This window comes from Myotis nattereri (genome assembly GCF_964212035.1).
Source record: "Myotis nattereri genome assembly, chromosome: 19".
Classification (NCBI taxonomy): Eukaryota; Metazoa; Chordata; class Mammalia; order Chiroptera; family Vespertilionidae; genus Myotis; species Myotis nattereri.
The window spans coordinates 9,353,597-9,366,799 of record NC_138095.1 but is presented as its reverse complement, the minus strand read 5'-3'; the positions used below and the strand labels follow the sequence as shown (position 1 = coordinate 9,366,799).

Below are 13,203 nucleotides of genomic sequence, written 5' to 3'. Positions count from 1 at the left end.
GGAGCCGGGACCATCCAGCTCCGGCTGCGCCGCTCCCAGAACGCGACCCCCGAGGGGCCTGGGCCGCGCCTGCAGCGCCGCGCATCCCCGCGCAGCCCCGCGCACCCCGCATCCCTGGCTGCGGGAGGAGCGCGCTCGGGAAGCTGAGGAGGGGGCTTCGCCGGCGGGGGTCTCCGAGAATCCGCCCCGGGCTCAGCCGGGCCCGCGGGCCTGCCCCTGGCGACCGCGGCGGGGACCCCCTCCACCCCCTTGCTGCCCACCCCCATCGGTTCCCCATTGTTCTCCGGCGATCGCTCTCCGGGGAGGGGAGAGGGGGTGCCGCGCTCTGTTCTTAAAGGGCCCTCTCTCCTCCTTGTCTCCCGGCAGGTCGCGAGCACGAGTGGGGTGGGGCGTGCCCGCGGGCCCCCGCCCCCTGGGCCCTCCGCGCAGCTCGGGAGCCGCAGCCAGGAGGCCGGCTGGGGACACGCCGCCCCCCTCCCCAGTGCGTTCCTCGGCCCCCCGGGCCTTCCAGGACGCGGGGAGCAGGGCCCCGGGGGACAGGGACGCCCCTGCAGCAGGAGCCGTCGGTGGGGCGGCCCAGAGGAGGCCAGCAGCCCCGCCGGGCCAGGCGCAGGGCCTGGGACGCAGTTGCGAGCGCAGAGGGCTGGCTGGGCGCCGCGGGAGCAGCAGGCGGGGCGCCTCCGGGGGACAGGCCCTGCGCTGCCTGGGAAGAAGGACAGACCAGCCGGCGAGAGACTGGACCGGGCGGCTGCCTCACTCCCCGCGCTGGGCCGAGGGATCCAAGGAATTGAGAGCAACGTTTGTCCTAAGAAAGACACTTGCTGTCCGAGCAGCACCAGCACCGTCGCCTGAGACAGCGCCAGGAGCCTGGGACCCTCCCACACTCATGTAACTGAGGCCCCTGGGCCTCCCGGAGGCCAGGCAGCGAGGACGGAGGCCACACAGGCCTCGCTGCTTCCCTGGGGAGAGGGGACGTCCCCCGCCTGCTCCCCGGCCCAGGCCCAGGCGCCGGGCCAGTCACCGCGGGGTCCTGGCCCCCGAGGCGGCAGCGGCCATGTCCCGGCCAGGCCAGGGCGTCATGATGCAGGTGAACGGGCTGGGCTTCCCGCCGCAGAACGTGGCCCGCGTGGTGGTGTGGGAGTGGCTGAATGAGCACAGCCGCTGGCGGCCCTACTCGGCCACCGTGTGCCACCACATCGAGAACGTGCTCAAGGAGGACGCCCGCGGCTCCGTGGTCCTGGGGCAGGTGGATGCCCAGCTGGTGCCCTACATCATAGACCTGCAGTCCATGCACCAGTTTCGCCAGGACACAGGTGAGCGGACTGGCCCCCCACCTCACCCCACCCCACCCCATCCCATCCCACCCTGCCCCACCCCGCCCCACCCCACCCGCGGGCCAGGCTGAGACACAGACACCACCAGCATCACTCCCTCACACCACCTCTAAGGTGGGAGCCTGGGGCTTCAGGAAGGCCAGCCTGCTGATCCCACCTCCCCTCTCTTCCCCCCCAGAAAGGGACAGCCTGGCCTCGTCCAGTTTAAGAGTTCAGTCCCAATCCAGCCTCTGAGTTGAGAGCCTTCGGCCAGTTACATCATCCCCTCTCTGGGGCTCAGTTTCCTCATCTGTAAAATGGATTCATGGCTCTCACCGCCGTGTGAGGATTGAACAAAACTGGGCTCACTGAGCACAGAGCGTAGGACACTAGTACTCAGCGCAGTGAAAGGACTTCCCATGCACTCCCTCACTTGATTTTTTCCCATCACGGGCAGTTACGTCTTATGACTGTGTTAGTATTAGCAGTCATCCCATTTAACAGAGTGAGCAACTGAGACTCACAGCAGCTAAGTGATTTAAAGTCAGCGCTGGGATTCAAGCCCAGGCCATTGACTTCCACAGCCAGCGCTCTGCACTGGTACCTCTACCGGCTCCCCGTGGTGGTGGTGGTGTCGGGTGGCATGATGCTGGTGGTGTTGATGGGGGGCGGGGCCGGAATGACGGAGGAGATAGAGTGGGTGGTGGGAGTTGTGACTGTGTTGCTGACGGCTGTGTTGGTGGTTGTCTTGGGGTTGATGAGATGGCGCGGTGGCGATGGAGAGAATGAGGCTGGTGGCAGTCTTGGTGGTGGTGTGATGGGTGACAATAGTGGTAAAAATGGGGAGGTCCAGTCCCAGGGACGTGCCGTCACCGCAGAGATCTCCCCGAGTCATTGCCTGGTGGTCCCTGTGACAAGCTGGTGGGCAGTGGCGGGGGGGGGGGGCGGGGGGGGGGCTGCCTCGTGGGGGCGGCCAAAGAAACCTTGTCCTGTTCGATCCCAAGGGCCAGCTGGTGGGGGCTTGGGGCCGTCCTGGGAGTCCCTGGATGGCAAGACCACATGGAGACAGTAGGACACGTCCCTTCTCCCACAGACCCAGGTGGCTGTTTAAATTTACATGAATTAAAGTTAAACACAGTTTACAATTCAGTTCCTCCGTCCTGCTAGCCCATTGCCAGTGCTCAGGAGCCACCCATGGTTGACACATGGGACAGACAGATCCAGAAGGGGGCCGTCATCGCGAGGTGCTGAGGGTCGCTCTGCTCCAGAACACGGCGTGGTGCCCACCGCATGGTCACCGGGTGTGGGAACGCAGGCAGACCCGTAGCAAATGGTTTACTGACGTTCCTTCTCAGAACGTCTATGTTCCCATAACTCCAGGCTTTGACTGCGGTCACTGGTGCGCCAGGCTTTCATTCACCCACCACACGATCGTTTATTCATTTCCTGCTGTGTGGCCAACCCTGTGCTAAGCACGAGGCCCCTGCAAGGAGCCGGCCCTGAGCAGAGGGTGGCCACTGGGGGACCTCGGCTGGAGGTCCCGGCATAGCCGGTGTGGGCGGAGAGCAAACACACACGGAACCTCACAGATCATCAGCTGCCGGGCTGTGAACATGAGATAAACCTGGCCTAGGGGTGGTCACGGAAGGCTCGCTGAGGAAGGGATGTCAGAACAGGAGTTTGAGGAGTAAGCGAAGGGCGCCAGTGTTCCGGGAGGGGGAACCGTGCAAAGGCCCTGTGGCAGGAAGGAGAGGACGTTCGAATCCGTTGCGTGAGGAAGGCCACACAAGAGGAGGTGGGAGCCCGGCCTGGACGGCCACGAAAGGACTTTAAATGTTTCGAACAAGTCACCATCGCGTCCTCGCGCCCATTTTCCAGAGGCCGGTGCCCCTGCCGCCTGCTCTGGTTTCTCCCGGAGGCTGAGGTCGGCCGCAGGAGGCGGCTTTTCTCGCGGCTCGGAGTTTGGTGTTTTCTGCAGATTCGGAGCGGGTGCTGGGTGGCAATGTTCCAGGGTCTGGTTTGGGGAGTTGGGTTCCTTAGAACAGGGGTAGGCCCCCCGAAGGCTGCCTCGCTGGCCCATTTGTCTTTGATTCCCCCCCCCCGTGTTGGGGCCCTTTTCTCTTCACAGCACCCCCACTTGGGTTCCTCGCTCCTCCATCCCCCCTTCAGCAGGCCCTTCCTCTCAGCCGCACCTCTGCCACAGTGCAGCTTCTCTGGGTCCCCCGAGGTTCAGCTTCCTCACTTCCCCACACCCCCTCCCGGAACTGCTCACTCCACACCTGCCTGTTTGCCGGAAAAGGGAAAAAAGCCCTCATCCTCCGTGGGAGGGAGGAAGACTGGGAACCTCTGGGGCCAGTGGGGACCTAGAAAGCCTGGAAAACCGCTAGAGGGAGGGGCCGATGCCTCCCACCGGACATGTCATAGTGCGCCCACTTCTCCCAGGACATCTTGTCCTCATCGTTAATGGTCCAGGGAAGGCCCTCAGGCAGGTGTCCTCACCTCTCCAGGCCTCAGTTTCCACATCTGTGAAATGGACATTTCACATTTGCGAGGAAGGTTGTTGGGTTGATGGAAAGAACCAGGCCTGTTATTTTATCCCACAAACCTTGACTATGTGCCTAACCTGTGCTGAATATTATGGATGCACAAGACGAGTGGCAGATCCTAAATCTTAAAAAGATTCTTCTCTTCTCTTCTATTCTCTCTCTCTCTCTCTCTCTTTCTCTCTCTCTCTCTCTTTCTCTCTCCCTCCCTCCCCCCCACACGAAACAATATAAAGTTGTAAAACCCAAAGCTTGCATATATGTGCTGAAATAGACACAGCTTCTATCTAGATCGTGTCGTTATAAAATTCTTGATACGTCCATTGAGGCTGAACTTGAACTTGGGGGATACAGCAGCATGCCCAGCTTTGCTAGTGCCCTAACATTGGAGCCAGCCAGGGTCAGATAGGACATATTTCAGCCTGTGTGGGCCCCACAGTCTCTGTTGACACAGCTCGCCGCCGCCGCGGCAGCGTAGGAGCAGCCATGGACGGTGTGTAGATGAATGAATGCGGCCGTGTTCTCACTCTCAGCTCGTGAGCTGCGCAGAAGCAGGCGGAAGGCAGTGGCCTGGGCTGCCGTGTGCCAACCCCTGCCCATCATGTTCTTATCCTGCATGGGGGCAAGCCAGTGCTGGTGTCACGCACGCCCGGCGCGGCGTATGCTGAGATGCCTGCCTGTGATGTGTGCCGGGGTCGGCGTCCATGCGTGTGCAGGCACACACACGGCCCCGGACCACGTGCACGCGGCCCGTAGAGGAAAGCCAGGGGACAGGCTTGGACCGCAGGCTGGGGCTGCTGCTTGCTCAGCCGGCGCCCCCTCACCTCTCCCGCATGGGCTGCTGCCTGGTGAGGTTCCCTTGGAAGCCTGGCAGGTCCATGTGGAGGGGAATGCTGTGACCCTGGGCCTCCTCTCCCTCTGTGGCTGGAGGGGACGTCTGGCAGCCTCTGCCCGTTCTGTAGCTGGAACAGCTGAGGCTGGGGGAGGCCGGGCTGGGGACCGTCCATATCTGCTGTCCCCAAGGCTCACAACAGGACCGAACCTGCGCCCCCAAGCTGCCAGGGGAGCAACAGGCGGCCCTGCTTCAGCATCTCCCGAGCCGACACCATCCCTTGGAGGGTGGCCTGAGCTCCACTCAGGCCTGGTCCCTGCCTTTATGGGCACATCTGTTGGAAGACACGCTCGGGCTGTTGGAGACTTGGGGACGAGGGTGCCCAGATGGAGGAGCAGGCATCACCAGGGAAAACACTGCCAGAATGTAGACTCCTAGGCAGGTCATTGTACAGAGAGCAGACTGAGGCTCAGAGAGGGTGAGTAACCTGCCCAAGGTAACACAGCCAAGCCATCCCAAGGGGGAACCCAGGCCTTGCAGACAGTTCTCAGGGATAAAGAACAAGGTGACCTTCAATGCTGGGCTGAGAAAGTCCCCTCTCCCTTCTCCCTTGAGAGCTGAGTTGGGACCTGTTGTCAGGGTTTCTAGCTCCCTAGTTGCAGGACCCTTTGGGACCCTCTCCCAGCCAAGCACGGAGGCAGGGTGCTGAGCCCAACATCAGGGTGAGAGGGTTAGGCACGTTTGGGTGGGGAGGCGTCTGTGCCAAGTGGCACAGGTTTGTCCACACATGGGTGTTGTTCATTCCCACTGGTCACACTGCCTCCATTTCTGCCCTCACAGAGCCTCCCCGCACCCCCCCTTTTGGCCTCTGGCTGCTCGTCTGGCTCCGGAGTCTCTTCTGACACCATCAGTCCATCCTCGCTTTTATTTACAGTCAGAGGTGCCTGCTCAGTGCCAGGCCCTGGGCGAGGTCTGGGGACCCCTGCCTAGTGGGTGTAAGAGCCCAGTGGAGGCGAAGGCAGAGACAATGATGGGAATGGCAGTTGAGCCCTCTGACCGCAAGGCCACCGATGGAGATCTTGGCTGGCTCTGTGACCACAAGCCCCTCCACCTCTCGGAGCCTCAGTTCCCTGAACTAAAAGGGGAATCAGAATAGGCCGTACCCGAGAGGGCTGTGTGAGGATTAAAGGAGGTAATACAGGTGAAGCACAAAGAACATCAGTTTGCACGCCATGAGCACTCGCGCTCAAGCAGGAAAAATGTAAATGCCTCAGAGGAGAGGGACCTTTGGCCGGGCGATGGGCGAGGTGTGTGCCTGAGGCCTCTGAGAGGGAGGGCTTCCCGGAGGGGGAGTCCTCAGAGGGTCTGTGTGGTTTGAGGAACACCTTGAGGTGGAGAGAACAGCGTCAGCAGGTCCCGGAGGAGACCTGGGGCCCGGGTGGGAAGGGAGGCTGTGACAGAAGAAAGAGGAGGAGGGAGGGGGGAAGGGAGGCCTCTTGGGTCCCATGGGGCCTGGCTGGGCTGCCAGCTGCTGCTTTTTAGTGGTCAGACCCCAAGGGACCCAGAGCCACGCTGCAGAACCAGCCTTGTTAATTATGGGTCCTCAGAGGCCAGAGCTGGAGCTGATGCACACTTCCGTACAGTCCGGCCGGCTCTCTCCACCAGCCAGCAGGCATCGCCCCATTTGTCACAGAGCAAGGCTGAGGCTCAGAGGGAGACACCGGCCCAAGCAAGGAAGAGGTGGGTCGGAGATTCAGATCCAGGTGGGCAGCGCCCACCCCACGCCCACCCCGCCTGCCCCAGCACCTTGGACAGCGCCGTCAGGGCCCTGCCACTCCTGCAGGGTTAGGGGCGAGGCATCCTGGGTCAGATCCTCCTCCCGGCCCCTCTCTCTCCTCTCACGTTCCTGTCCCCCTCCCCTCTCCATCCTCCCCTGCTTGTCTCCCAGCCCTCCGGCCTCATGGGTCTACGGGAGCTGTAGCGTCCGACCTAGAGATGAGGGAGGTGCTGGAAGCTGTGATGGGAGGTGGTGGGTTGGAGTAGGGAGGTGATGGGGAAGGTGGTGAGAGCTGGGTGGGGGAGGGATGGGGCTGTGATTGGAGCTATTCGTGGTAAGGTGGAGGGAGGGGGCACGAAGAAGCAGGTCAGATGGGGAGGGGAATAGCGCTGTCTGTCCTGGGGAGGTGATGGGAGAGGTGACAGGGATGCCGTGGGGGCTGTGACCGAGGTAGTGAAGAAGGTGAGAGTGGAGGGGAGGCCTGGGGTTCTATGGGGAGGTGACAGAGGATGTGGTGAGCAGGTGGTGAGGAGAGGCCAGCGTGGGAAGGTGATGGCCAGGGCTGGTCACAGTGGGGGCGCCATTCAGGCTGTGGGCAAGGGGTCCCTAGCTTCCTCCTCAGCGTGGAGTTGTCAGGGGGTGGAGGCCCAGAGCCCTCCAAACCTCCCTCCCCCACATCTGTCTTCCTCCTTCCTCTTGTGCCTTCATTACGCTCAGGGGGAACCGCTCCCTGGGACAGCTGCCCCACCCCACCCCACCCCACCCCCACCATCCCACCCCACCCCACCCCACCCCACCCCACCCCACCATCCCATCCAGCCTCCCAGCTGCCCCTGACTGATTCCAGCCAAGAACATGGGGCCCCGGATCTGGAACTGACTGCCTCAGGGAGCCTTGTTGGTGAGGCCCAGACTCCAGACTTCCTAGCCATTCCCCAGGGATGGGGCGGGGCCGGGGGGCGGGGGGGTGTGACTTTGGGTAGACCACATTCCCTCCCTCAGCCTGTTTCCTCCTCTAATGTGAGTCCAACTACAGCACCCATCTCGTGGGATTTCGGTCAGTATTCATTCATTTATTCAGCGGGAATTTAATGAGCACCTACTGTGTGCCAGACACGGTCCTTAGTACCATGGATGCAGAGTGAGTAGGAAGACACAGACTGCTGCCCTCCACGCCTTCTATTCTGGTGGGCGAAGTGACAGGAGCCACAGGAGGCTACACACTGAGGAGGTGCCGGGATGGGGGCTATTCCCGACCCTGGGGCCTCAGGAGCCCCAGGTCCTGTGTGGCTGCGTCCACTGGAGCCAAATGCCTGCCTCTCTGGGCTCCTCCCATTGTCTCCCCGGAGCTGCGCTAGGCTGCCACCTCCACCTGCCCAGGCAGTAGTGGCCGGCAGGTGACGGGGTCCCGGATGGAGTCTGGCACCAGGCCTGGAGCTGAGCGCCCTGAAACGCAGAACAAAGGACGAGGCAATCAAAGGAGGCAGCACTGGCAGCCACGACAGTCCTGCCAGCAGCCACGGCACAGCCACCTCCTCTCCCGGTGACAGGCTGGCCCTGCCGCCATTAGCCCTTGTCCCCTCTCCCTCCAACTGCAAGCCGAGTGCGCCAGGGGAAGCCTAGAACTTTCCCGAAATCGCACCATTGTGGAGCCCTCCCCATGCCTCTCTTCTGGGGAACAAAGCTTCATTCATTCCAGGTGCTAGTCACCTGGTGCGGGAATGGGAGTCAAGGGGCCTGGGGTCAAGATGTAGCTCTAATTTGTAAGTGATTTGGGCCATGTCTCCCCCACCCCCACCCCCCACCCCGCTCCCTTTCTTTCCCTCTCTCTCTCTCTTCTCTCTCTTTTCCTCTCTCTCAACCAGTTTCCCCATCTAGACAGAGACTGGGAATTCAGATGGTTACAGGCCTGGGCAGCTAACAGAAGTGTGTGCAGTGGCTGGGAAGGCAAAGGTTTTCTAGTTCTCTAGTACCCGGCACACAGTAGGTGCTCAATAAATACTTGAAGACATGAATGAGGCCACTGTGACTCAGCTTCCATTAACTGTTGCCGAGAAGGCCAATCCTTGTGGCCACATCTTTGGATGTTTTGGTATCGTTGAAATCCAGGCTTGAGCGAGTCCACCCCGATTTTTAAATGCCTGGTCATTTCCTGCCCTTGGATGTTGCCACTGGCCCAGGGGGTCCAAACCCAAATGGAACCCAGACGGCGTGGCTCAGTGGTTGAGCATCAGCCTATGAACCGGGAGGTCAAGGTTCGATTCCTGGTCAAGGCACATGCCCAGGTTGCGGGCTCAGTCCCCAGTGGGGAATGTGCATGAGGCAGCCGATCAATGATTCTCTCTCATCAGGGATGTTTCTCTCTCTTCCTCTCCCTTCCTCTCTGAAACCAATAAAAAATAAAAATAAGAATAAATTTTAAAAACCCAAATGGATTGGGAGCCAGATGACTGGGAAGACCCACCCAGAACCGTAAAGTGGGGAGAGCCGGCTTTCGGCTGCCAGCGGCTTCCAGGGTGAGGGCCTTTCAAAACCAATTTGAAGGTGGTGACCTCTCTGACTGCCCTGCAGCCCCTCGGCCTCCCGGGCACGGCTGGAGACCCCCCGCCCCCTCCCGGAGGAGCCAGGCCAGCCTCAAATGTGCAGAAACCGCTAATGGGCTGTTGCTCAGCTTGACAAGTCCACTGGGAGAGTTTGGTGGAAACAGAACACTGCGGGATTATTGATCACAGGGCGGAGGGGTGGCGCCTGGCCATAGGCTGCAGTTCTGATCCCAGCCCGGCCACTGCCCCAGCCAGACCTCCCTGTCTCCCAAGGAGTCCTGGGGGTCAGCCAGCCATGAGGGTCATCAGTTGCGGGGGGGGGGGGGGGGAGGCGCGTGAAGGGAGAGGTGCTGGGTCCCAAAAGTGTGTTCTCTGAACGCAAACAGTTGTTATGATTACTGCTGTGTTGGTGGAGGACTCGGTGAAGTCCCTTCTGGGGCCCGGCATCCAGTGGGTGCTCAATTCATGCTTAACCCTCTGCCCAACCCCTAGGCACAGGCCTCCGCCTGCAGTGGGACTCCCCCACCTGACAGGATGTCCCATGACTGCCTCCCACAGGCCCCCCTTCCCGTCAGGGTCTGCGTGCCCCCAAGCTGAGGTCACTTCCCTCCGGGAAGCCAACCCCGGGGGAGGGTTCCCTGCTGGGCCGGGGAAGGAACCCTTTGGAGGCTGAGGGGCAGGCAGGAGGGCTCAGGGTCCCCCCTTTCTCTCAGAGATAGCTTCTTTTTAAGGCAAAGAGCTGGGTCCTGAGACACCCACACCCCCACCTGTAGGCAGAGGGTCAGATTGGAACCATATTCTTAGAGTAGGAACCTCTCACAGCAAAACTGAGGGCAAAGCTGAGGTAGTGAGTTCCCCGTCGCTGAAGGTATCCTAGTCCAGGCTATCGCTTAGCTGCGTTGAACCCCTTAGCACCAGTCCATTCCTGGCCTTTCCTTGACTACATGAATGGAGCATCCTTCCCAGCCCCCCAAGATTACACTGCTCTGGGCCTTGGTTGCCTCATCTGTAAAACAGAAATAAATGCTGGTCCCTCCCTGGAAGAAGCCACGTGAGCATAAAACGAGTTCGTGCAAGGAAAGTACTGAGAGCAGCAGCACCTGGTTATTGTGGGTGCTCAGTCAACATTGGCTCTATGGACAGTCCAGTGGCTACTGTCCGCCCTCGCTGTCTCTCCTCTCCGCTCTCCCCATCTCCTGGCCTCACTCTCTTGTTCTAACTCTACCGTCTCCGCCTCGAGGTTTCGGGATTTTGTTTCTTTATGTCTCCCAAACTGGCTCTCTCTCCGCCGCAGCTGTCCTATATCTGCCTCAGCGGCTCCCGCTTTGATCTTGGCCTCTGGCAGTCTCTCTGGCTTGTGGTCTCTGCCTCTGTGCCTATCTCTCCCTATCTCTCTGGTCTCCATCTCTCTCTCTGGTCTCTGCCCCAGGCGCGAACTGGTCACTGGCTGCCGTGGCTGCGGCCGCCCCCACACCAGGTCCCAGGGGCCCAGCTCCTGCAATCCTCCCGCTGACATGTGGCCAAAGCCTCTTTCCCCTCGGTTCAGCTGGAACCAGATTGGAATTTTTCAACCAAACATTCCTAAGGAACGGAGGAGGGGGTGGGGGACAGACAACAAAAGCAGACGCACAAAAACAGGCCCAGAAATGGAGCGTGCCTGACCCGTGTTCCTAACTGCCATGGGGACAGGCCCCGGTGGCCGGCACAGCTGGGTGCCCTCAAGGCCCAGGAGACGGGAGGGGCGCGGCCTGCTCAAGGACACCCCGCCGCAGAGTGGGTCAGTGAGAAAGCCCAGCCGCCCTCCAAGCCCCGGGCTGAGGCCCTCCCCGGCTCCCAGGCTGAAGAACCTCCAGCCCCATCTTAGACCCATTGTTCTGGCTGAAAATCTAGGCCAAGGCCACAGTGGAGGAGAAGGCATATTTCCGCCTCTGCTCCCTTGAACATCTCGAGATTGCGGTCCAGGCAGGTCACCAGGGAACCAGCTGGCCCCCCTCGGCCTGGTGCAGGGCCAGCGCGAGCGGGAGAGGTGGACGGGCGGGCAGCAGCGGGCGTTGTGGGGCGCAGGGCCCGGCGGGAGGACAGCGGCTGCCCTAATTACTCCGGCTCTCCAGGTTCCAATCTCGTTTGAAAAGGACTCCAGGGACGCAGCCTTTAATAACTACCAGTAAACAGGCAGGAAAATCGATACCTGGTAAACAGAGCCCTGGAGAGAGGGCTGGCTGGGCGGGCTGGCTCTGACCCGGCCCAGAGGAGCTCCCAGAGTCCTTTGTTGTAGAGCTGGCCAACGCTGCCCTTACGAACCTTGTCCCCACCCCTACCCCCGGAGGCCCTGTGTGTGCTTTGGCTCCTGATCCGGCCTCCACTCCCTCTCCATGAACACGGACTCCTCCTCCTTCCCACTCCATCGGAGCCCTGACCTGTGCCAAGTAGGTTGCCTGTTTCAGTTGCAGATGCCTCCCTTGTGCCAGGCTTTGTGCCTGGTACTGGTAACACCGATCTGGTCCTTATCCTCCTGACAGCCATCAACCAGTGAGGAAGATTAAGAACAAAAATGAATAACTGAATCACAGTCCAAAGATAGACATGCAACAAAAAGCTGTGTATAGCAGTGAACAGAAAAGCACTTCCTGGAGGAGATGAGCTTGGGGAGGGTTTTGTTGGATGAATAGGAGTTTGCAAAGTGAACAAGGGCTGGGAGAGGCTGAATGTGGGTAATGTGTGTCATAACAACAGGCATCTTCGCTAACGTTCATCTAGCCCTTACTCTAGCCCCGCGCTCTGCTAAGCGCCCATGACATACATTATCTCACTTTGTCCCACAGTTGGTGTTACTACCCCCATTTTACAGATGAGAACACTGTACGTGGCTATATGTGGATCCAGAATTTGCACAGGGCCTGTGAGACTTCTGAGTTGTTTTAACCACTTCAATCTGCAACTCCCACACCTGATCCTGCTCGCTTTATTTAACTACAGAGGTGGTTAAATAAAGCGAGTTCCCATCCCTTCTCTTTCCTTCCCTTCCCATCCAGGGCTCACACCTTCCAGGTAACATAGCACCTTGACCCTCAGCAGGAGGCTAAGGGCGCTACTTCAGGCACATCAGACCTGAAGATCATCTCTCATGAGCCCCCATTTTGCAGACAGGGAAACTGAGGCCCTGGGAGGAGGAGACCAGCACTCAGGAGCAGAGGCAGGAACAGGAGCTGGGATTTCCCCTCTAAGTCATCCCCTCTCAGGCCTGCCCTGGAAGAACACTGTTGTCAAGGGAAAAAATCAATACGCACACACTCAATTAACATGATAAATCAGACATCAGCAGGAGGCTGCCTGGAGGCCCCGGGGAACTTTCCATATGATTGGCTGGAACATTACAGGGGCCCAGGGACCCATCCCCTCCCTGCTCCTCCCACATCAACCGCTGCAGCTCTGTGCCTCGATTTCCTCAGCTCTTGGGGTCAAGGCAGTTGACACAGGGTAGAGGAAGTCCACAGCCCTTGGATTCTAAGTTCTAACAGAGAGAGCCAGCCAGCATGGCTCAGTGGTTGAGCATTGACCTATGAGCTAGGAGGTCATGGTTCAATTCCTGGTCAGGGCACATGCCCGGATTTCCTCAGCTCTTGGGGTCGATCCCCAGTGGGGGGGGGGGGGGGCGTGCAGGAGGCAGCCCATCAATGATTCGCTCTCATCATTGATGTTCCTATCACTCTCTCCCTCTCCCTTCCTCTCTAAAATCAATAAGAATATATTTCAAAAATAAATTCAAACAGAGAGAGAGCAGGACCCAAGTGAGAACAGTCAGAGGAAGCTGAGCCAGTGGAGTGGGGAGAGGGTGGATCATGATGGGTCCCCACCCACCTGGCTGCAGATTCCTGGGCCAGGCAGCCTGGGGGATGCCAATGACCAATGGAAACATGGTCGTGAGGGCCTGCTGTGTGCCAGGCACCGTGCTAGACTCTTGGGGTACGGCCATGAGCAAAGCGGTCAAGACCTCTGTCCTTGTGGGCTGACGGCCAGTGGGAGGTGACAGGGAGCGAAGATGATGTGCAGATGATACATCAGGCCGGGCAGTGCTGGGTGCCAGGAGGAACACTGAAGCGAGAATGAGGATGGGAACGGGAGGGCAGCGTTCCGGGGGGCTGGGAAGGTCTCCCCAAGGAGGTGACATTTGCACAGAGATCTAAAAGAAAGGAGGG

At 60.0% G+C, this 13,203-nt stretch overlaps 1 protein-coding gene across 1 annotated transcript in view; it reads left to right on the top strand.

The window, feature by feature from the left end:
* Positions 1-1,054: 1,054 nt before the first annotated feature.
* DTX1 (deltex E3 ubiquitin ligase 1) overlaps positions 1,055-13,203 on the top strand; it is a gene marked incomplete at its 5' end in the record, with an annotated part of 29,688 nt that continues 17,539 nt past the window's right edge. Inside the window, one exon of the mRNA XM_081113968.1 lies at positions 1,055-1,313. Within this exon, the coding sequence (XP_080970094.1) occupies positions 1,055-1,313 (259 nt within the window). The remainder of the gene's footprint in view (positions 1,314-13,203) is intronic.